The sequence below is a fragment of the Siphateles boraxobius genome, unplaced genomic scaffold, assembly GCF_051911475.1.
Source record: "Siphateles boraxobius isolate OS27281-9 unplaced genomic scaffold, OSU_SipBor_1 3, whole genome shotgun sequence".
NCBI classification, from domain to species: Eukaryota; Metazoa; Chordata; class Actinopteri; order Cypriniformes; family Leuciscidae; genus Siphateles; species Siphateles boraxobius.
This window is the reverse complement of record NW_027508919.1, coordinates 15,508,379-15,531,620: the sequence shown is the minus strand read 5'-3', so window position 1 is coordinate 15,531,620 and position 23,242 is coordinate 15,508,379. Positions and strand designations below refer to the sequence as shown.

Below are 23,242 nucleotides of genomic sequence, written 5' to 3'. Positions count from 1 at the left end.
GTTGACATGTTGTTGAAAAGTTACTTATAGTTAGTAGAATATCTAAAGTGATATCGAAATAAAGTGTAACCAAATAGATTTTCAAAGGCTTTTGCAATAGCATTGATTCATTTAAACTGATTCTGTTTCTGGTCAGTTATAACGCTGAAAACTCCTTAAATTACATATTGTGATTGAAACCCCAGTTGTCTTTATCCCACATATCAATTTTGCTTTTACAAGGTAGAAAAAATAAAGACCTCATTGTGATATAACAAAAGATGCACAACATCAGAAAAAAATGATTTGTTGTGACTGAAAAGGTAGCCTACTCAGAGTAGAGGCCTGCCATTTTGATTTGTGCAATGATGATCTCGATCATTATACAGAAACAGTGTGTTGATTTTCACATTCTGTAGGTCCATAGATTCACTTCTTATTACACTTTGCGAATAAGACAATGGCGCTTTGAAGCCCAAAACATTTTCAGCCAGTTAATATTATGATTTTTCAGGTTTTTTTGGCACATTAAAAATAGAGGTCACATTGCGAACATACACCCCTGATTGCAGAGAAAACCACATCATCCTCTGATTAGGGAAAAGCACACTTGTCGTCTGGTTGGGGGATGAAAAAGGACAGAGAGCGAGGAAAAAACAAAAGGTCACTAATGTCAGTTGCTTATTTAGAAGATATTGTCTCTCATGTGTCACATATTCAGCTGGGAAGAGAGTGTTATAGTCTTTTACCTAGTATCAAACGGTTCAAATAACACTCAGTCTAAGAATAAAGAAAAAAAAAAGAAGAGAAGTCAAGCTTCAATGAAGTGAAAGGTTGCATTCAGCCCTGCTTAATAAATCATATGAATTTCATTTATTGTTTTACTGCAGAGTGAAAAACTCAACAACAAACAAAAAATATCACCATCAAGTACCTTTTATGATATCCTATCCTATTTGCAGTAGTAGTAAATCATAATGACTCTCCTCTTAGATGATTTTACCGTAGTTAGTCTTGCGGACTGGCATTTCACTGATTGGCATGCAGTCCATTCATAAATGGAAATTGTGTTAATTTTTCTTGATACAAGTTTGAAAAAATACTCTGAAGGACTAGTTAATTCTACAATGACATTTTTGGCAGTTTATTGAGTAGAATAGTACTTCTTTCAATATTTGTTTATTTGCTTCACCACTCCAGTTGAAGTAGCTTTTTAATCCAGCGTATAGAGAGATAGAGTGAATAAGAGTGTGTGTGTGTGTGTGTGTGTCTATGAAAGTAGCTCAGCCATCAGTGGCTATTTCAATAGTGCTAAGCAAACAGGCGCAGGTTAATGTACCCTGACAAACACGCACTGCCAGCACGTCACCCTCTGCGTTTCACATTTACACTATATTTACTCTGCATAATCACAGTGGACAGACCCGATCTCTGTTGGCTTAACATTGTCCAGGTTATCACAGCCTGTAAAGGATTAGCCTGATTTATCGTCTACACAAAAACGTCCCCATATGCCACATTTTTAAACTGTGGAGGATCTGAAAATTGTCCTTGGCTGAAATCCATAGTGTTTGCTCTGGATTTATCCCTTTTTTAACCATTACATGCTTCGACTAACAAGAACACAAACAAATGCTTTAACAAACAAGTTTGCGTAGATGCCAAGAGGCAGGCACAAATACATCTTGCTCAATATTTGCTTCAAACTACACAGTTTACCACCTCAGAGAATTAACAGCTAATCAATTTAAAGGCACTGTAGATGAATCAAAGATGTTATACTGTTTGCCGGCAGTTGCAGTTACAGGATCCTATGGCCAAATTGACATCTGATTTCCCTCGTGAACTTCAGCACGTCAACAAGACTTTACACATATTGATTACTCTTTAAACTGGTGTCATTTAAAATTGACTTGCCAACAGCTGAGTGAAGGACAAATCAGGATTTCAAAAAATGCAGACACAAATACATGCAAAGTAAGTCTCAAAGGACTAGACTGTCTCAGCAAGAGCAGTGGCTCCTAGAATACGGCGATTAATGCTTTTGATGGATCCATGGATAGAACATCGGTCATTTTTTTAATAAGTTGTTTTGTGCAATCTTACAATAAAGGCGGCATGCAGTGTTTTAAATTGTACTTGGTTTGTTGTTAAGGACATGTCTGAAATGCAATCAATAAAATTTTTATCCCTGCAATGTACCTGTTTAGTAGTATTATTGTGTATCTAATCTACTTTATTAGCTAAAAACCAGGCGGATTTCATTGTGAGACCAGCTGAAATACATGTCAGCCAAATTCTCTTGTGCATTGTGTTTTACTGTGTGCTTATTAGTACTGAATTGTGATGGATTGCTACCTGCAGCATCTGTCTTTACACGATACTTTACATGATTTTACAAGAACTAGTGGTGTGATTTATTGCTATTGCAGCTGTATCTCGAACTTTCTGTCTTTTTGGAGCATCTAGAAAGTGTCTGTGCATTTCTGGTCATGCATTTTGTTTCACCCTAAGGGATAAGAACATTGTGGATTGTGTGTGTGTGTGTGCAAGTGAATTGCTTCAAGTCAGAGACATTCTCTGTGCGCTATAGATGTCCTAAAGTCCATTACAGACTTGGCTGCCTGCAGTACACTTTTTCAACCTCCATAACATCCTTGTTTCTTTTAAATTCTCTCTCATTCTCTTTTTCTCGCTCTTCCCCCATCTTAACCCGCCCTCCCACACGACTCTCCAATTTGCTGTGGAGCTCTCTTGCCTGCCTCCTGCTGTGTTGGAGGCAGCCTATGATTTGCCACAGGCAGGAAGTGCGCTGACCAGGCAGTGAAACTCGCCAGTATCCCTGTTCCAAACTGCCTCAGCTCTGGAAACAAGGGATTTACATTAATGTCCTGCAGAAAACTGAAGACAAAAACGGGAGAGGGTATAACATGAGTAATGAGAGATGCTCGTGGCACAAATCATATTCTGTAATGAAATTAAATTGATGATTGTTTTTTAAAATGCGGTTTAGGATAGAGTAAATTCATTTGGATTAGGATCTCTAGTGTGGTGCGATGAGGTTTGCTTGCTGCTGAATATTTGAAAAACAGGTAAGACCGTTAAAAAGGCCACTATCCCATTATAATTTGAGGTGAAAACCATTTCAGGTGATTACTGATAAACATTTGTCCTAAAATGCAATCAAGAAAATCTGCCATGTTGAAATCAAAGTTATTTTCCCTTCAATCTTCATCTTGATATGAAGTCAAGGCAAATTGGTTTGTTCATTTGCTTTCCTCTGCTGTCACTTCATTTGCTTTTTATACTGCTGAATATATTCACCTCAGCCTTTCCCCGTCAGTTCTCTCTTTTGCTTTCCTTTCATTTAACTTATCAAGTGAATGAAAACTTGGTAGGTCATCTTTAAGTTTATGTAACTAAAAAACATTGCATTTTGTACAGTCAATGCATTTACAGGGCTCGACATTAAGCCTTTTAATGTGCTTGTCCTTTGGACAAGTAAATCTGTAATTTACTTGTCCAAGTAAAAAAGTTGCTTGTCCGTTTTTTTTTTTTGTTGTAAATATAATTTATTCTGAAGCAATATTCTCATGCAGTGTTCAATCAGCTTTGATATATTTAAATGTGCATATTGTAATATCTGCACCTTTAAAGGGCACCCCCCTAATCTTATTAAATGAATGCGTCATCTTTCATTTTAAATTCCTAAATTTGATCAATAAATTAAATTATTTAGAACAATTAAATCAAATAATTTACACTGAAAAACGTCTCAGGTTTCGTATGTAACCCTGGTTCCCTGAGAGGGAACGAGACGCTGCATTGAGACGCGGTGGGGGAACGCTCTGCGGGATTGCGTCGTGAAGCACGTGTATAATCAGTCCAATGGAAGAGCGAGACGTCATAGGCGGGTGATGTCGTAGACCAGGAAGCTATAAAGCACACCAGAAAACAGACCGCGACAGCTTCTGAAAAAGCCTGAAGCAAGTCGATCAGGGCATGCAGGAAGTATGGCAGGAGAACGCAGCGTCTCGTTCCCTCTCAGGGAACCAGGGTTACATACGTAACCTGAGACGTTCCCTTTCAAGGGAACTCGAGCTGCGTTGAGACGCGGTGGGAACCCTATACCCACTACGCCATAATGAGAAATGCCCGTTCTGTGTGAAGTCCTTGCGCACACTAAGAAGCAAGCAGCCTAACCCCGGGAGTGGAGAGGTCTAGGTCATAAAATCTGACAAATGTATGTGGTGAGGACCAGCCTGCCGCATTACAAATGTCCTGAAGGGAAACACCCGAAATTAAAGCCTAGAGGCAGCCATACTCCTTGTAGAATGGGCCTGAACAGCCATAGGTGAAGGCTGTCCGGCCGCTTCATACGCAAGTGAGATAGCCTCACTACCCAATTGCTCATTATCTGTTTAGATGCAGGGCAACCTATCTTAAGTTACCTGAAGCAGACAAATAATTGTTCTGATATACGCCACTGAGAAGCTCTGTGGACATACGCATCCAAAGCCCGGACAGGGCATAACAGATTACGTTTTTCCTGATCTGGTGTATTAAAGGTAGAGGACAGAAGGCCTGGAGCACAAATGACCCGCACATTTAGTAGGGACCTAGAAATACAACCTGACCTGGGGTGAAGAAATACTACCACCAAACCAGGTGCAAATCCAAGTACGTGCAGGCCTCAGCCTCATGTACCACGGAGAAGACAAAATTAAGGATGTCTCCTCAGAGATAACCCAGCAAAGTAACATTCATTACAGAAATCAAGTACTGTACCAACAGGGCAGAAACAAGATTCAGGAACCAAGGTTCTTCCACATGACCGAGGCACGTAGGCATAGCCGCGTGACCTTGATCATGTGGAAACGGATTTCCCCTCGGAGAAAACCCCTTAGTCCTGAGCCACTACTGCAGGGGTCTCGTGTACAGAAGGCCAAAAGTAACTACGTTGGACGCAACTGCCAAGAGCCCCAACCAAAGACCTTTCACCGAGCGGCCACTCATGGCCGCCCCCCATCCTGTGAGGGAAGCATCCGTCGATAGCGTGACGCGTCGACAAGAAGCCCCCAGCACTGGGCCCTGGGCGAGGAACCAAGGTCTCTTCCACATGACCAAGGCACGTAGGCATTGCCGCGTGACCTTGATCGTGCGAAACGGATTTCCCCTTGGAGAAAACCCCTTGGTCCTGAGCCACCACTGCAGGGGTCTCATGTACAGAAGCCCAAAAGTAACTATGTTGGACGCAACTACCATGAGCCCCAACAGTCTCAGAGACTGTTTTGCAGTGAGTGACTGACCTACTTTTACATTCTTTACGGCTGTGAAAATCGCAGAATACGTGCAGGAGACGGATGTGCTTGCATGTTGTCGAATCCCATATTACAACTAGGAAAGTGGTCCTCTGAGCTGGGAGGAGTACACTCTTTTTGGTGTTGAGCCGCAACCCCAACCTCCTTATGTGGGACAGAACGACATCTCGATGTTGAACTGCCAAAAGCTCGGACTGAGCTAAAATCAACCGATCGTCGATATAATTTAATACGCGAATGCCCTGGACTCTCAGAGGAGCCAGAGCTGCATCCACACATATTGTAAAGGGGCAGGGTGATAACCTAGGCCGAATGGAAGAACCCGATACTGGTATGCTTCGCTCCTGAAAGCAAACCTCAGGAACCTCCTGTGATGAGGATGGATAGATAAGTAAGCGTCCTTTAAGTCTATTGTGAGACAGATGTAAGTCTACATATTTAGCGTAAGCATACTTTGAACTTAAGAATCCGAAACCTGCTGTTTAATTGTCTTAGGTCTAGAGTAGGACGCAACCCCTCATCCTCTTTCGGAACAATGAAGTAATGGCTGTAAGAGGAGGAACCACTTCTACAGCTCCTTTTACAGAAGTGTCAGTACTTCCTGCTCCATAACCATAGCCTGCTCGGGGTCCACCACAGTGGGGAGGACTCCTAGAAATCTGGTCGGACAAGAACCGAATTCTGAACCCTTTCCTATAGTGTGCAGGACCCACTGAGAAATATGTGGCAGTAGTTTCCACGCTGCCAGAAATTCTACTAGGGCAACCAAGTAGAATCTCCCAAGTCTGGCCTCTGGATTTGGTTGAAAAGTCACTACGGTGCCCTGAAGCGGCGAACCGGCAGGGAATAACCGAACTGACCATTCTACGAGCCTCCTCGGAGGATCGTATGGGGACGCTGACACCTCGGTGCCCTGAACGGCAAACCGGCAGGGAACAACCGAACTGGCAGCGCTGCGACCCTCCTCAGAGAGTCGCACCTCTGAGGGCGCCGAGGAGAAACGATTTCTCAAAACCGTCCCTGCCCTGGAGGAGCCCTCAGAAGCCTGATAGCCTCGTTTTTTGCGAGCTGTCTAAGCTTTATTAGAGATGACGACAGTCCTCCGATCTTGCCTACCTCTACATAGCTTAGTTCCTACGACCCTCCTCGGAGGATCATTGGAAAAAGCAGGCACCTCGGCACCCTGAAACGGCGAACCGGCAACCGAACCGGAAACCGAACTGACTGCTCTACGACCCCCCTCGGAGGATCGTTTGGGGACACTGACACCTTGGTGCCCTGAACGGCGAACCAGCAGGAAAACCAAACTGGCAGCGCTGCGACCCTCCTCAAAACCATCCCTAGCCTGGAGGGGACCACCCTTAGAAGCCTGATAGCCTCGGCGTCAGGGCTTCCTCTTTGTCCAAGCTATTTTAGAGATAAAACAGTACTCGGATCTTGCATATCTCTAACTTTTTGGCTAGACTGCTACCGCGACCCAGGTCCCCCTCGATTGTGTTGGAGCCCAAATGGCGATGCTCGTTTTGCACTCTGTGCTGTGAGGAGCTTAGTAGACCGAGACTGCTCCCGCCCAGCAGTCTCAGGAACATTAGATTGGTGAGGAAGAAACCTCTGGAACGCCGCTGAATGGTTTATTTCTTAGTTTGTTTGTTTGTTTTTTTGAAAGCGAAGCGTCCAGAAGAACAGACATAATTTATCTTATTTTTCTTTATTTTTAAATCAGAAAAATGTATATATATATATATATATATATATATATATATATATATATATATATATATATATAGCTGAGATAGGGCGGAGCCCGTCCCAAACCCCGCTGTCAGATCCGTTTGCGAACCCCAAAATCCGCGTTGCGTGACCCGCGCGGGGAGTGCGAACCGAACCGTCCTCCTCGAAGAACGCCCGCCGGGAGCGGAGTGTCCATGGACAGCTTCTCGCAATGCTCACAGTCAGCCCCCTCGAGAACTGAACTGTGGCATGCTCCACTCCCAAATAGTAACAAAAAAGCTGATGTGTGTGTCCCCACCCACGATATAACGTGGGCAGGGAACAACACAAAACTGCTTGCTCTCTTTGCCATAATATATATACATATATATATTGCAACTTGACAGACAACAATAAATATGACAAGGACAGAATACACAGATCGCTTGCTGAAGGCACAGAAGCTGTCACGGTCTGTTTTCTGGTGTGCTTTATAGCTTCCCGCCTATGAACGTCTCGCTCTTCCATTGGACTGATTATACACGTGCTTCACGACGCAATCATGCAGAGCGTTCCCCCACCGCGTCTCAACGCAGCTCGAGTTCCCTTGAAAGGGAATTACAATTGCATTAAATAAGGTTATGAGATTGTTTTAACAATACAAATAAGAAACGTTGGAAATAATGATACGTCTAAACATAACACTAAACTGTCAGTCTTAATGAGCGGGTCATTGATTCATTCATTCAAACGATTCGTTCAAAAGACTGATTCATTCAAGAATGAGACAGACGTTTATGAATGGGTCATTTAATCTTTGACTCAACCAATTCGTTCAGTAATGAAACACGGTTAAGTGTTGCTGTCAGATGCGTTATTATGGTTCTGCTGTGATCTTTGTTTGGAACTAGAACAAAAACAGTCAATATTGCATCTAAAATATAAGTGACTTAATTGTATCTGTTTATTGAACTGTTGTATGAAATCAATGTCACATTTTCAATCGTGATGGTATTGAGGAAAACAGCACTCGTCGTGTGAGGTTGCTTAACTGTATCATATGTTAAAAATATAAAAACTCCCCATTTAAAATTTTAAAATCGGCAGAATGTTGTTAACTAAGTTTCTTTGTGTGAGCTGCTCTCACTTGTTTAGATTTCTCCTCGAGAGGATGTGTGAGTGTCAACAGCGCAACCTTGTTACCGTCAGAAGTAATACATTCCACTATCGATCGCAACTTACAATAAATGTAATAAAATCAGAATCATTCTTTTGTTTTAGTGATTCCCTAGTTATTTTTTTTTTCATTGACGTTCTAATCAGGCTACTTGTCCAGTCGGGCAATTAAAATTCTCTTTTAGGCCTACTTGTCCCTTCAAAAAATCCACTTCTACCGGACAAGCGTTAATGTCGAGCACTGATTTAGATTTACAGGATTCTGCACTATTTATCAAAATGCCTCCATCACATCTAGTTCAAAGGGAACATTGCTGGCCATAATGCTAGCAAGATGTTTGCCTTAATATTGATTTATAATGAACATATGTATTGAATGTATGTGTATGTAAGTAGATTAAAGTTCTGTTTGCTTTAAATATATATATAAATATATATATAAATGAATTCAATACAGGCACATATTATATGTGTGTGTGTGTGTGTGTGTGTGTGTGTGTGTGTGTGTGTGTGTGTGTGTGTGTGTGTGTGTGTGTGTGTGTGTGTGTGTGTGTGTGTGCATGTATTTATGACCGTTATTTCTGAAAAATAAGTAAAACATTTTTAAAAATGTAAAACGTAATGCAACTTAAATTCTAAAGTGACTTATAATGACATTACATAAATTATATAATGCAGTAAATGCAATGCATGCAAAAACATGTGCAAAACCCTCACATTTGATTTCATGCAGATGGGTATGTGATTCTATTAGTACATCACATTTCCCAAACGTCGATATGATAGTTTGTTTCGCTTTAAATAAATATAATACAAGTTGTTTACTAAAATATATATTTTTTATAATTTTAATTTCTGTTCTGAATAGTGTTAAATTGAACGTGTTTGTTGAGGAGTAAGGGGAGCTAAAATGTTACAGTAACTTTTTTTAATTTACTGGTATTTTACATAATTTTTTAATGTAATAATGTAACTTGTACACATATGCAACCTATCTTGAACCTGTGTAACTTATAGTCGTGCGGAAAATACGGATCTATATGAGCATGAGTTATCTTTAGAACATAGGACGCAAGTAAAAAAAAAAAGCCCATGGCAGTGCCGTGAGAGAAATATCAGTGTAATGTGTTTTTAATAAGACCTGTGATCTCTGTAATCTGTTAGTGAGTGCTGTCCTTACCTATATAACCTCGCTCCCACCTCTAAATTTTGTAATAATTTTGTTTAATCATTTTAAGATCCATGCTGAAACAGATTTTCAAAAATTAATTCCTTTGCCCATTGAATTGAGATTAAAAATGCAGTAATTTAACCAAAATAGTCATAGAGAACATTGTCATATTGCAAGAGTTGTTTGTGCATTATTGTGCCGTTTAGGAAGATATTGGATGTCTTATTGATATTAAACTAATCATTCAAGAAACATTAAACCCTTTAGTCATCTCTGAGGAGTAGATGATTTCATCCTAGTAGATGTTTTTAGACAGAATATCTGATATAACCGTTAAAGCTCTAAATTAAATTTCACCGGCAAACCTCTTTCAGCGAATCCAAGAAAAGCACAGCCTTGAGGTCATGAATACTGAAAAAGACGAACACAAGTGGATGTGTCTTCCTCCAGTGCTGTGCACATCTGTGTCTGCTGCATCGCATTTCCACCGTGATGCGGGGGTGGTGAAAATGACGACCCCCAGACAATAGTGGCACTATCCCAGGGTGCAGCAGTGTAGTGTGGGAACAGGCACTGGCTAATGGAAGCGTGCCCTTGTTTCCCGTCTGTATTTTTTCTTCCCGTTGTCTCACAGAGAGCGAGTGGCTGGGCTGGGCTCAGGGAGGGCAGTGCAGCGCATGAATTATGCAAAGCTGTCAAAGCAAGCTATTGTCGGTGGTGGCGGCCACACTAAAGCTCAGAACGGGTTGGGTGGGGGGCAGTGGCGATGGAGGGGAGGGGTTCTGTATTTCTTCGGGTTATGTGTACTTAGTATCCTGGAGCGAACTTTAGTGTCTTGGACTGTGGAGGCCAATTTGAAAGATCCGGGCAGGAGGATTAAAGAAAGGCTTCTAGACGAAGAGGAGGGGAGTGAATTGATGGAGAGGAGGATGTTGCTGATGCAGACTTAAAAAATTATTTTGATTCAATTAAAGTGTCATGCATTCTAATGAGATGCTAACACTGGAGAAACCCACTTATATTTTCACCTATATTGTGTGTGGAATGGTGGATGTTAAATGAATTCTTAATCTTAATGTAGGGAGTTATAAAATGTATGAATGTGGTAAATAATCATAGGCATAACCACAGTGCAGCCGCCATAGATGTTAACACACAGTGTCATCTGGGTACTCTGTCACAGAGAGAGATCTTACAGAATACCACAGAAAATTTATTATGTACACCGTATTAAATAATGACCAGGATTACTCACTGTCTGTATGTTGAAACCATGTCATTAATGATGACCAAAGCGTTTTCTAGAAATTGGACAGAGAAGTAGCTACTTACTGTATCAGGTTATTTTATTGCGTGCATTTTGTCTGCAGCAACCCTCTCCCAAGAGGCAACTCATTTGGAGTGATGTATTATTTGTCCCATTCTTAAGTTGCATCTGGTAAATATATAAATCAGGGATGTGCAGATTTAACTCTGGATGTTTGTTCCAGTCTCATGTTTCTGCCTGAGACAGATGCTAAGCCTGTGTGGAACTGCGAGACACTATGTTTTGTTAGAGTACCACAAAAACAGAAAATACAGCAAATATTATAAGGTGAGACTGTTTGTGAGATTATAAATATAGGTCTTAATGGAGTGCATCAGCTTTTCCCACTCTGTTCTGGCCATAATTAACTTTGAAGTAGTTTGATACAATTTAATTTGTTTTACTTTCACATTTTTATTTTCTGAGTAAAATAATTAGTTTTCTTACTGTATTTCAGTTAGATACAATGCAAAACATTTGTATAAAATAATAAGCCGTAGGCCCAAACAAGTTTTTTTTTTACAGTAAAAAAGTACTGTAGATGAAGTCCTTATTCTTTGTGTTTAAATTGTGGGATCTTTTTCATTCATGTCTCTTTTGCCTATTTGTCATTGTTCATGAGAAAATTTTGTTCTAGTATAGAGCGGCACTACATTGCAGCATGCTTCTGTAGATACATCTCTTTTTAGAAGATACATCTCCTCTTAGAAGTTCACTTAAAGTTACTTTTTACTAAGGATGATTGTGTGCAATGTTCCGGTTGAAAAGCTTGTTAGTTATCCTATCTGCTGGCTCTCTGAGCTGGAGTATTTACAGCCAGACCATCTCCCTCTTGGCCTTCTTTCACCAAGCAACCATCCCATGTCTCACTGGATGAGCCGCTTCGAAGTAAATTTATATACTCCGGAGAAGTAACTGGATACTGTTAAAGTCTGTGGTCTATTAAAAAAGCTCGCATTTGATCCATTTCCAGCCATTTGTTACCATACCAAAATAGTTAAACAAGAGGCGAAGTCCTAGTGCTGAGGTGGTGACTAACCTATTTGCCTGGAAGTTTGCTTATTAGGTAGGATACATCATTCAATTTTGTATTACATTTCGTTTCTCATATTTCTGACAGGAATCAATAATTAACCCTATTACATCAGTTTGAATAAGAACACATTTACTCTAATATTTGAGTATTTTGAATATGGATGTTGATTTTTGAGAAGTTCAGAGAAATAATGAGAAAAGAAGTTCCAAGGTGAAGCAAATTAATGCATATAGGAAACATACTGTGGACTAGTTCTTTTAGAAGATGTTTTCTCATGTAAGTGATTAACAGTCATTGGAGGTATGATGGTGGTTCTTCTCATTTGAATAAATATCCATATGTAAATTGTGAACGACTTCAATGGCACCTAGTAAAAACATCTTGATCATAACTAGTTTTTAAATTACTAAAAAACTTTCTAGGATTTATTTCATATACATTTTTCCGTTGCATTCATGCATTCCATCTGTCACTTATTAATATAGGAATTAATTACTAGTCTACGGTCAGAGGGTGGTTCGAGAAACAATGTTATCAACACTGATTTAAAAAACACATTTAATGTTTAACTGAGCATCCTGTATACGGCACATGCACTAAATGCTAAGCACAAAGTAGTCAGATTTACTGTGGAATCATTCTGCAATCTCTCTGAAATCCATTTGTTGTTGTTTTTTCTCAAACTTTTTGCTGAGTGCTATCTGAGGTATTCTGAATGATTTGTCTGGATCTATTCTGTTCTGGAAAGCTGTATATGATGTTTGTGCACACCTAATGGATTCACAATAACTGAGAGCTCCACCAGATAAGGCACCTTGACTTTGAACCAATGCAGTCACCCATGGTTAAATAAATTGGTGGCAACCTTCATGACCCATCTTTCTTACCTGAAGCACATTGGGTATTCTGCGGATGGTGTGAGAGTGTGGGTCTGGTGGCTGAAAGTGCACATCTACAGCAAGTCTCTTTGTTCAGTAATTACATTTCATTGGGACTAGCTGCGGATATCGGATTCCACCTCTGACCCCAAACTCCATATATAATGATCATCATAGTAATGTCAGCCAACAAGCCCAGTACTATCCAGATGTTGTATGCCAGACTTTCTATCTTCATCTCTCTTTGTGAACCCCAGATCCAACTTATCAACCTTCTACACCCAACCAACTTATCAACCTTCTACAACCGAACCAGTGCATTTCTTGTGTACTTTTATCTGATAGCACAGCATTTTTATGAGCACACGATTGTTATGCCTTATTATTTTATTTTTATTGATGTCATTTATCAGCAAACACGATTTTTGTGTATCCTTGAAAACATTTTAATCACGGCACTGTTTTTAATAAATATTAAAAAAAAATATTCAGAAATATGTTTTTACTTGTATCATTACTAAATGTTTTTAGTTTTTTGATAATTGTTATTCATTTCGTTCTTGTCATGAGGATAGCCTTGCTGCTGACATGGAATTAAAAAACAAACAAACAAACAAATAGATCAATAAAATAATGAATACATAAGTCCTGAGCTTTGAAAAGCTATTAATGAGATAGTTCTACCAAAAATGAAAATTCTACTTAACCTGTATTGGCATTGATGGTTCCATGAAAAATCTTTAGCATCCATGGAAAATTTACAATACAGAAAATGTCCTTTTTGGGGGAAAAAAATATCTTCAGATTATTAAAATGTTCTTTACACTAAGAAAAAAAAATATTATTTTAAGAACAGTTATTCGTGGCTTTGCTGTGAATACACTGGAATCTTTATTTTTAAAAATGAGTATGATTTTTCTTCTCAAATTTTAGTTTTTAGTTCACTGTCCCATTAACTTAAAGGTGAAATGTTGTATTTGCTTTTAATTTGGTTGATAATTTACAATTGTATTCTGTTTTATTTTCTTCTGATTTATTGGCCAACCATAGAGCCCAGGGTCACTATCCACAGTAACTTCCATTCTTACCTTTTTCAGTTACGCCAGATGGTCGGGCATCTAATTTAGTGAAGTCGTTGCCATTAGATCATCATAAGTGAGGTATAGTCAAGTGACATGTTCTTGCCTGGTTGCTCTCTTACTACAATATAGTTCCCACTGGCCCCTCTGCTCACTGCTGAGTCTTTGCTTTTCAATGGCCCCATGGGTCAGTGCCCACCTGAGCATGATATGACCGCCAAAGCTATACTGTGATTTATAGCTCTGCTTCTCATTCCTTCTAAACTTTTCTAAGTGGGTGATTTCTAGCCTGTATTTGCTAAACCCATGCCACCAATATTTTTAGGTGTTCTTGATTGAAAGGTGTACTATTTCTAAACGAGCTCTTAATGAATAAAGGACATTTGAGAGCACATTAAAATTAAAAGCCATCGTGCTTTTTGTCTTGGAAATTAAACCGATAATAATCGTATAGACTTGGTGACCAGTTTTAAGGACATTCAGAGCTAGACCAGTATGTCTGAGCCTCTCTTGTCCCTAGCTAATCTAAATTGATCCGAATATGGGGGCCGTGTTACCCGAGGATAACTCAGTGGGTGCTGTCCAATGTAATGAAGGATAGAGGGTTTTTGCTGGTGTGCTAAGGCGACCCACTGCGCCTTTGCCCAACATCACACTCAAATGAGAGAATAAAATGAACAGTCATAGAAGACAACTATATTTAATTTATCTAGCTGGAATATTGTCAAGTAAATTATAGCTAACTCTCTCTTTCTGACAAGATCATTTTTATGTCCACAAACCATTTATTTTACCCCAATCGTATCCCATTACTGTGGCCGTATGTAGTAATGCTGACCTCTGTTTCTTACAGTGTTTTATTATCCTCATTGTTTCTCTTGTCCTCTTTATAGTGCTTTAAACTGACAGTGGGGTCTCTAGGCAAACACGTTCTGCACTTGTGTCTGTGTGTACACTGTTCCACTAGATAAGATAGACGACACTCGAGAAGAAGCCCTGGAATATTCTTAAATTTACACACCAGCGAAACTCAAGCAATTCTCCAGAGCTTTGTTGAGCGGTTTTGGCACAAACCTCCCAGAAAACCTACTAAAGGCTTACAAGTGTGTGTGTGTTATCTCTCATGAAAAAGCTAGTGTAATGAAAGCAAGCATTTTTAGTATCACTTCTTTGACTTTGCATTTGCTCGAAAATGCTGCATTTTTTCTTTCTTTGGAGGACTGGGTCGATTCTGTTTCAATATGGTTGAATTATGGGACATGGAAATTCCTCATTTACTCACCATCATAACATTCCAAACTTTTTTTCTGTGGAGCACAAAATAAGAATTTTTCTCATTTTCTCACCCTCAAGCTGTTCCAAATCTGTATGTATTTCTGTGTTCTGCTGAACACAAAAGAAGAATTTGTGTTCAGAAATCTTCTAATTATTTAGAAGAATTTGGATAACCAAACAGTTGATGGGCCCCATTGACTTTCTACAATGGATGTCAATGGGGGCCATAAACAGTTTGGTTACCAAATTTCTTCTTTAGAAGAAATTGGGCAAACTATCCCTTTAAATTTTGGGGGTTATCTATCCATTTAAGTATTTAAATGTCTTTTTTGTATATAATATAATTACTTAAAATATTGAGAATGTAAATTCACACCTTTAAACATTTTTTTAAAAGCTAAAAAGTAATTATTTTTGTCTGTAATTGTAAGAAGAGGAACCTTTGTTGAAGAAACAAGGTTTACGAATCTTGAGAGATTAATGATATGGTATAACCTAACGCATTCTCATCCTTTGGCGTCATATGTGACGCCATATGACAAAACGGCGAAATACTACGCACATGGCACCCTTTATCGTCAATATAACACGCACTGTGATGGGTAGGTTTAGGTGTGGGGTAGGGTCTGCGTCTCATATTCACGCTAAAGGATGCCAGTCAACTTTATGACGCCTTGGGTTCGCGTGTTATATTCACGCTAAAGGGTGCCATGTGCGTAGAATTTCGCCGTTTTGTCATATGGCGTCACATATGCCGCCAAAGGATGAGAACGGGCTCTATAACCATGTAATCAGCAACAAAAAAAAAAAAAACTAGTTGCTGCGCCCCCTCTTACTTTGTCTTAGTGACTAATTGTTTTTCTAAGGCTGTACAAGGAACATGATGAACTAAGCAGGAGTGACATTTCTTTAAAGCTTTTTTTTTTCTTTTTCCCCCCTCTTTACCGGTTTCTTTAGTGAGAACTAAGCAGTGTTTTTTGTCTCTTTAAGCAGGGGGAGTGGAACTAAGAGTGGAGAAAGAGGTGCACAGACAGACTGACAACTGGAAAAGAGCAAACTAGAACAGGCAGAAGCAAGAGAGAAGCGTAGAAAAGGAGGAACACAGCATGAATGTAACATGGAGGTGAAGGAGCGTCGGCCTTACTGCTCTCTCTCTCGGAGCAGGAGAGAACGAGGGAGAGACTGGGAGAGGGAAGGAAACAGAGAGGAGGGAGAGGGCTACAGGGAGGGTCCCGGGAACCGCCGTCAAGCCGGCTCATCCTCTGTCCTTACCCAGAAATCCTATAGCTCCAGTGAGACGCTGAAGGCCTTTGATCAACACCCATCCACACAGGGGCTTTATGGGCATCGTATGCCAGACATGGTGCCAAGGGACGCCGAGGAATGCAGAGCTCCAGGTAAGTGCTCTTTAACATTCACCATATGGACAGGAGACTCTGGAGACCTTCAGGCTTGCAAATGTGATGTTTTTCAAAACCAACAAGAAAAAAAAACCGGACGTCTGAAATGCTAAAAACAAAACATATAAATAAATAAATAAATAAGAAATACAGTATGCAACACAAAACTGAATAAATCTAAGTCCTAAGGTAACAGTGGCATACTGTGGTACATCACCATCAGTAATGTGACCAAACTTCACCTTGAACTCTAACCCAAACAAGAGCTAAATCTTCAGATTTAATTCAGTCTTATCCAGAAACTAAGTCCCGTGTCCTTGAAAAAAAAAATTCTTGACCATAAAAAGAATACATTATTTTCAAAGTAAATTTTAGGCTGAAGAACATTTAATAATTTTGAATGTAGTTTAGCTTATATTTCTGATTGGATTTGCAATAAAATTCCAAAGAAATCCAGCCTAAAAAAAGCAAGCAGCAGATATTATTATTATTATATATATTTTTTAAAATAAACGATACATTTACAATAAAAAGACATATAGTATAGTGACCAAGGTAGACATTAAATCTACAATAAAACAATAATATTAATATTACCAAGGTTACAGAATTGTTACCAGATATAGGCTTTCAATCCTGGATACAAAATTATATAATTTCTCAAATGTTTTGTATTTTCCCTCTTTTTAATAACAGCTGTATACAATGTAACATGGGGAGCTAATTCATTATACTGTATCTCTTAAAGGAACTACTTTGCAGATCATTTACCATCCAATAAACACTTTTTTCCTAAATCCGTCTGATTGTATGGGTTACAGGCAGCAATTTAACTGCTGTGTTGCACTGTGATCCAACACCTACTCATTTATTTCAGCTTGAATACCTTTTATATTTTCTTATACAATGGTTAGAGCCACGAAAGTGGTAGATGTAGTTTTTTGCAAAGTAATGTAAGCCCTCAATGAAATTAATTTGTTAAATTTACTAAGTTTCATATATTCTTTCAACATGTCATTGAAGCAGTCTAAATTAAAGTACTTTTAAAACACTCCTGTTAAACCGCTGTATTCAGGTTGGGCAACTTCATTTTTCCTTAAATTTTTTTTTAATTAAGCCTAGCAGACACTCATTTGCTGATTATTCACAAACTTATTTATAAATATTTGATGGTGTATCACATGATGAGACACTTTTTAAGTGGAAGGGTAGAATACTGCTCATTCAAATTTAATTTAATTAGAAATACACTTAGTTGGTAAGTTATGCTTTTATAGTGCGCTCCGTAACCTTAGGCTGTTAGACTTAAGGGGACGTCCTTAATTAGCAGCCGTGGAGAGGGAGAGAAAGCTTGCCCGTATTCATGATACAAATTTACCGTCATTTTATTTCACAGCCTGGCTAAATCGTGGCAGTTTGGTTTGTATTTCCGATAATGCCCTCATGTGGTAATTAATGTCAGCACTTGTGTTGAGTTATTTTGTTTCGTATCTATGAATGTACTCGTAGTTTAAATTCCTGTGTATTCATTTTGACGTGTCACCAACCCTGTAGGCTTTTAGTCATAAAGCACTCAGCATGTGCTAGCAGGTACAAGAATATGGTTTTAAAAGCAGAGCTGAAAGAAATCTGAAAGAGTCTCAAGGTAAATTTCAGTCTGAAGTGGAACCGTTACTATTCTGTACTGTGTAGTAAATCCTTGTATTTTCCTGTGTTGGAAGAGGTAGAGCTTAACCACATTCAGATTCAGCTGAACAGAAATTCACCTGAAATAAACCTATGACAAATAATGCAAACTGTTATAAAAATATAAAATAATTGTGTGAAAAAAAATAAAAAAATACTCATGTTCTCATTTAATATAAAAATGATCCAGACAATACTTTTTCATACGGCTCTTTTTGGCATTTAGCCTGTTGTATTTTATTCAAGTTGATATAATTTTGTTCTTTCATGTTTTTAATTAACATACATGTTTGAATGTATATTTTTAACGCAGTGCCTGTTTAAATTGAAGCTGAAAATACACTCCCTGCCTCTACCTAATTATGGGCACATTTTGAGATTAAAAAGAATGTCTAGTATATTGATATGATATTTTGTTCTGCCAAAACTGTCTGAAAGTTATAGTTTTTTTAATAGTTTTCTCATTTTTACATTTCTGCTCATTTCTGTTTTCTTGTTTAATCGTTGATCTTATTTTTACTGTTTTAACTATAACTATTTAGTTTATTTAGTGTTTTCTTAAATTATTTTCTTCAATGAAATTTGTCTTCGTCAATGAAAAAAAAAAAAAAAACATCTTACACAAAATAAAAATAAATTATATCTCCCTGGTTTTATAATATACATATTTTATATTCCCAAATAGTTTAATATAAAGGTGTATATACTGCAAGATTTTGAATGCAAAATTAAATGAATAGTGTGTGAATGTTATTTTCAGCAAGTTTACAGTATATTCTCTATGTATTAAGTATGCATTTTGAATCTTGCAGGCCAGAGTCTGTCACTGAGGCAGCTTGGAATATGTGGCCCTGCTCCTCGTCGTGGTCTGAGCTTCTGCGCTGAGACCGGACTCACTCATCATACTCAGCTCAGCGGAGCAGACCATATCCAGAAAGCCGGGGGCATTTCTCCCGAATGCGCCATGCTATGGGTTAAGCCACACAGACGGGACTCGCGGCTGTCTAGCCGGTCCAATTCTGCTTTAACACTCACAGACACAGAACAGGACAACAAATCGGATCAGGAGAATGGTAAGTCCACCTGTGTTTCATTCTCAAATGTATATTTTACATCCCTACATTGGGCAAAATTCCCTGATAGTAAATGTTGGTGACGTAAAACCGCAAAAATGCCAAAATACCCCTAAGGAAGTCAAAGCAAAGTCACCTTGAGGCATTCGAGGGCAAGGATGTAATTGGTTAGAGCTAACAATCGGTAGCCAATGACTGGTTGAGATGACAATATTAATGGATTTATTGGTTATGTTTGCAGCCTAAGGGGCACGGTGGGAGTTGTAGGCATTTCATAGAGAATAACACAATTTTCTGAAGCATATGAGCAAACGGTGCAGAGAACTGCTAGACACTTCCTCTGGGCCTGTGCCGAATCGTAGATGGCTTAGTTAAAGTCACTCAAATGCATGTGTGGATCCACAGGGCGTTGCTGGGCCTGCGAACAAACGCTACGGTGGATGAAGAGGGGCCCACTGGTTTGAAGTGCAAATTGGTGTGCGTTGAAAACCCTAATGCCTTGTGGATTAGGGAGTGTCTTTGAAAAAGCTAATTGTCTATATATGAAATATATACAGTGCATGTCAAAGCACATTCATCTGTATTTTGTTTTTTTTCTGAGGGCGCATAAATCGTTTTTTTTTTCTTGTGGTGGGCATGGTGGACTGTTTTGGACTAGATTTATTTACTATTGTGATTTATTTACTTGGTTTTGCTTTCAAAAGAGAAAAATATTATGTTCTGAGCTTTTTTTAAATTGACATTCATATATTCACTAATGCGTTGCAAACATTTGCAAGATTAGTAGGGAAAAAGGAAAGTAAAGGTTTTAAAATATTTGTTAATTGCAGTGGTAATTTCTGACAGAATGGATATTTGTTCTTAAAAGAGGAAAGGAAAAAATAAGAGAATGTAATCTACTCTACTCCTACTCACTGCAGTCTAAACATTTCTAATGGATGATGTGTAGTGTCTCTTGTTCCGCATTCACTGCATTGATCAAAGGAAACCGCATCTGAAATGCACACGCTCAAATTTCATGTCACTTTAGACACTATTTATTGCTGTTACTTCCTCGTTTGGTGTGATATAATGTTTAATATAATAAGAATTCAATTCTGAGAAGCTCTTGTCTTAGTATAGTTTATAATATGTACACATTTGTGACTAAAGAATAGCCCAAGTGATATACCTCTATTTGAGTTCACTAACATTTGATATTTAGATTTATAATGGGATGCAAAAGTCTGTGTACATTTTTGAAAATCTAGGATATAAAATCTAGTGGAAATAAAACACTAGATTTTGAATCCGAAATAAAACTTTAGACTTTGAATCATATTATAAACAAAAAAAGATTATTGACAACAAATGTTGTCAAAAAAATACATATATCTGATTCTGGATTTCTAGGTCAAACTTGTGTCACTGATCAGTGATCATGTGAATTATTTTGTGCAATAGGTCAAAATTTCTTCCGCTGAAGAATAAGTTCATTTTCTTTGTCTCATTCTCAAATCATGCTGGATAACATGACCATCAGATTATATTGGATGTTATTATATGAATAATATGTAATGAAATATAATTATATTTTAAAAGAAAAATGTAAAACACTTTCACTAGTTTTTATTTGACGTAAAACATTTTCTCATTCTCAAACTTTTGAAGGCCACTGAATGTGTAATTTGTACCCTACTAGTTCCCTACTGTATGTATCTACAAAATAGCCTTGTGTTTTTTAAAAAATACTCTGGGGGTTTGTCTGATTCAGACATGCAGGTGAGCAGTAGTATTTGACCAGCATATTCAAAGCTATTTTTCTTCTTTGCTGGGTTGGGTCTGGGACTTGGTCCGTTTGAGTCAAAATCTAATGATGTAGCTGAGAGCAGGCTGTCTGCTTCACAGCATTCCATTAAGAGAATGAGGTCAAGTTTCTCTGCACAGTCGTTCAGCTTCTGTATCTTTCCACATCTTTCCCAAATTCTCTCCAGTCTGCTACGCAAAACACGTTAAAGCTGTATTATAGCACTTTGCTCTATGTGTCCAGCATCCTCCAGAGGGGCTAGTCATTATCACATAACGTTATAGACAACTCTGGAGAGCGACTATGATTATTTATTAGTCAGTAGGGTGTTTAAATGTAAAAAGAGCATTATTCATCAATGATTAGTCTACATTTTGAACAGTCAGTTCTTGATGTATTTCTAGGGTTTTCACAGTCTGCCGTCTTAGGAAAGATCAACCCTTTAAAACATTAGTGGTACATAATTTGACAAATATTTTAATAAATGTGAGGATAAAAATTATTCTTTATACAAGTGTCGCAAACAAATGTATTTGTCTGTAGTCCAGGGTCTTACTGTAGGCCTCTCTTTTATGAAGAATTCATGCAAATGTGAGACTCTGTGATTTATTGTAACAATTAAGCTGCAGTTTTGAAGGTGTGGGATGAGTTTCCTCAGAGACCTCATTGTGGCTGACTGTAAATTGTTCTGAGATGTGTCTTTGGCAAACCATATAATGCAAGGCCTGAATTTAAGTGTATATTTTTACCTATTAAAGCAATTTCTTTGTTCCTAATGCCTTCCTAATGCAAATGATGCATTATAAAACATGAGAAAATTAGGACATTCATCCACTCAGATGAACAACTGAAAATAAATAATGTCTTTAAATAAATAAATAAATAAATAAATAAATAAATGTCTTTCTCTCTGACCAATTCCACAATCAGTGTGGATGAATTGGCTATACAGTGTTTTTTTGTTTTTTTTGCATATGTTTGATGTTGTAAAACCAATCGCTCTTATAATCAACAAAGCTGACTTGCAATGGTCTAGATTTGTTGCAATGTTACATTGCATTTTGTTGCACCTTTGAAAAGAAAGCAGCAGCAGTAAAAATGCTGTGGGTAATGCTTTCAGAGCCATTCAGCTCCAGGGTGAAAAGCAGTAATTAAAACATCATCCTTATAGCACACCTGTTACATTTCCATCTCCATCGCTCCATTACTGATATTCCTCTGCCTTGTGTATCAGGTAGTTTTGCCTTTGTTTGCAATAAAATAAATAAATAATTGTTTAACACATTTTTATCTGTCTTCATTATACATCATTACTCGTTTAGCAAGAATGACCCATATATCAGGATTTTTTTTATCTGCTGTGATTATTAGGGCATTCTGTCAGCTTTTGTCACAGTGAGAGACAGTTTGATTGTCTTCACTGTCACATAATGGAGATTTGGGAACCCTATAATACATGCATGAATGGGCAATCGTGGATGGACACATGCATTGAGCAATCTCGAAACTCAAAAACTACTGGGGCAATGAGAAAGACAGAATTTTGCTGCCCATGCATTAGCATTGGATATAGCAGTGGATTAGTAGTTTGGAACTATTTTGCACATATTTATTTGGCCAAATAAGTGAAATGTGCACACACCCAAGTGGATAGCAATTGATCAAGATGAATAAAGTGACTCTCTTATGGGCACTTTCTCTTTACATGGATTAAATCCATCCCAATCTGATGCTTTGAAAGGGACTGTGGACACAAAAAAGAAAATTGCCATCATTTACTCTCCAGGGCTCCAAACTTTTTTCACTAGGAGCACAGTGAAAAGTGAAATATAACAACTGAAGATTTTAGGGGCACAACCAGAAAATTTAGGGGCACACACCGTAAATCAACATGCTGACCAATATTCACATTTCTACTAATTTCCACTGTATCACTAATAAAACTATTTATTAATAGATGCAGAATTTACAATGTGCTGTTTCGAATTCAGTGTCATTTTATTGTGCACTTGCAACATTCGCAGTTCATGGAGATCGTCTCCTTACTGTACTTCAACCAGCTGAATTCTCGCAGCCAGTCTTCCCTAAAATGGTGAATTTTGGCCTTTTTCGCCACACAAACCTCTGAATCACCATCCGACTGTGACACTGTAGACCAGGGCTATTCAATTGGCTTCATTCGAGGGCTGGATTATTAAATCGAAAAGTAGAGGTGGGCTGGTGGGTTTAGCTTATTTATTGAAACATAACAGTATCAATAAGTAAGCTAAAGTGAACATAAAAGTATTGTATTTACTTGAAATGTGGTACTCAACAGTATGCAGATTTATAAGACCATAATAAATAACTTATTTACAGCTATGTAC

The 23,242-nt window shown here is 38.3% G+C and overlaps 1 protein-coding gene across 2 annotated transcripts in view; it reads left to right on the top strand.

Annotated features, from left to right (window-relative positions):
• Positions 1 to 23,242, top strand: part of LOC143756994 (teneurin-3) — a 171,627-nt gene that overhangs the window by 2,077 nt on the left and 146,308 nt on the right. For both annotated transcript variants that reach the window (XM_077247935.1, XM_077247934.1), the window contains exons 2-3: positions 15,922 to 16,328; positions 18,830 to 19,090. In XM_077247935.1, the coding sequence (XP_077104050.1) occupies positions 16,049 to 16,328; positions 18,830 to 19,090 (541 nt within the window). In that variant the 5' untranslated portion in view covers positions 15,922 to 16,048. The remainder of the gene's footprint in view (positions 1 to 15,921; positions 16,329 to 18,829; positions 19,091 to 23,242) is intronic.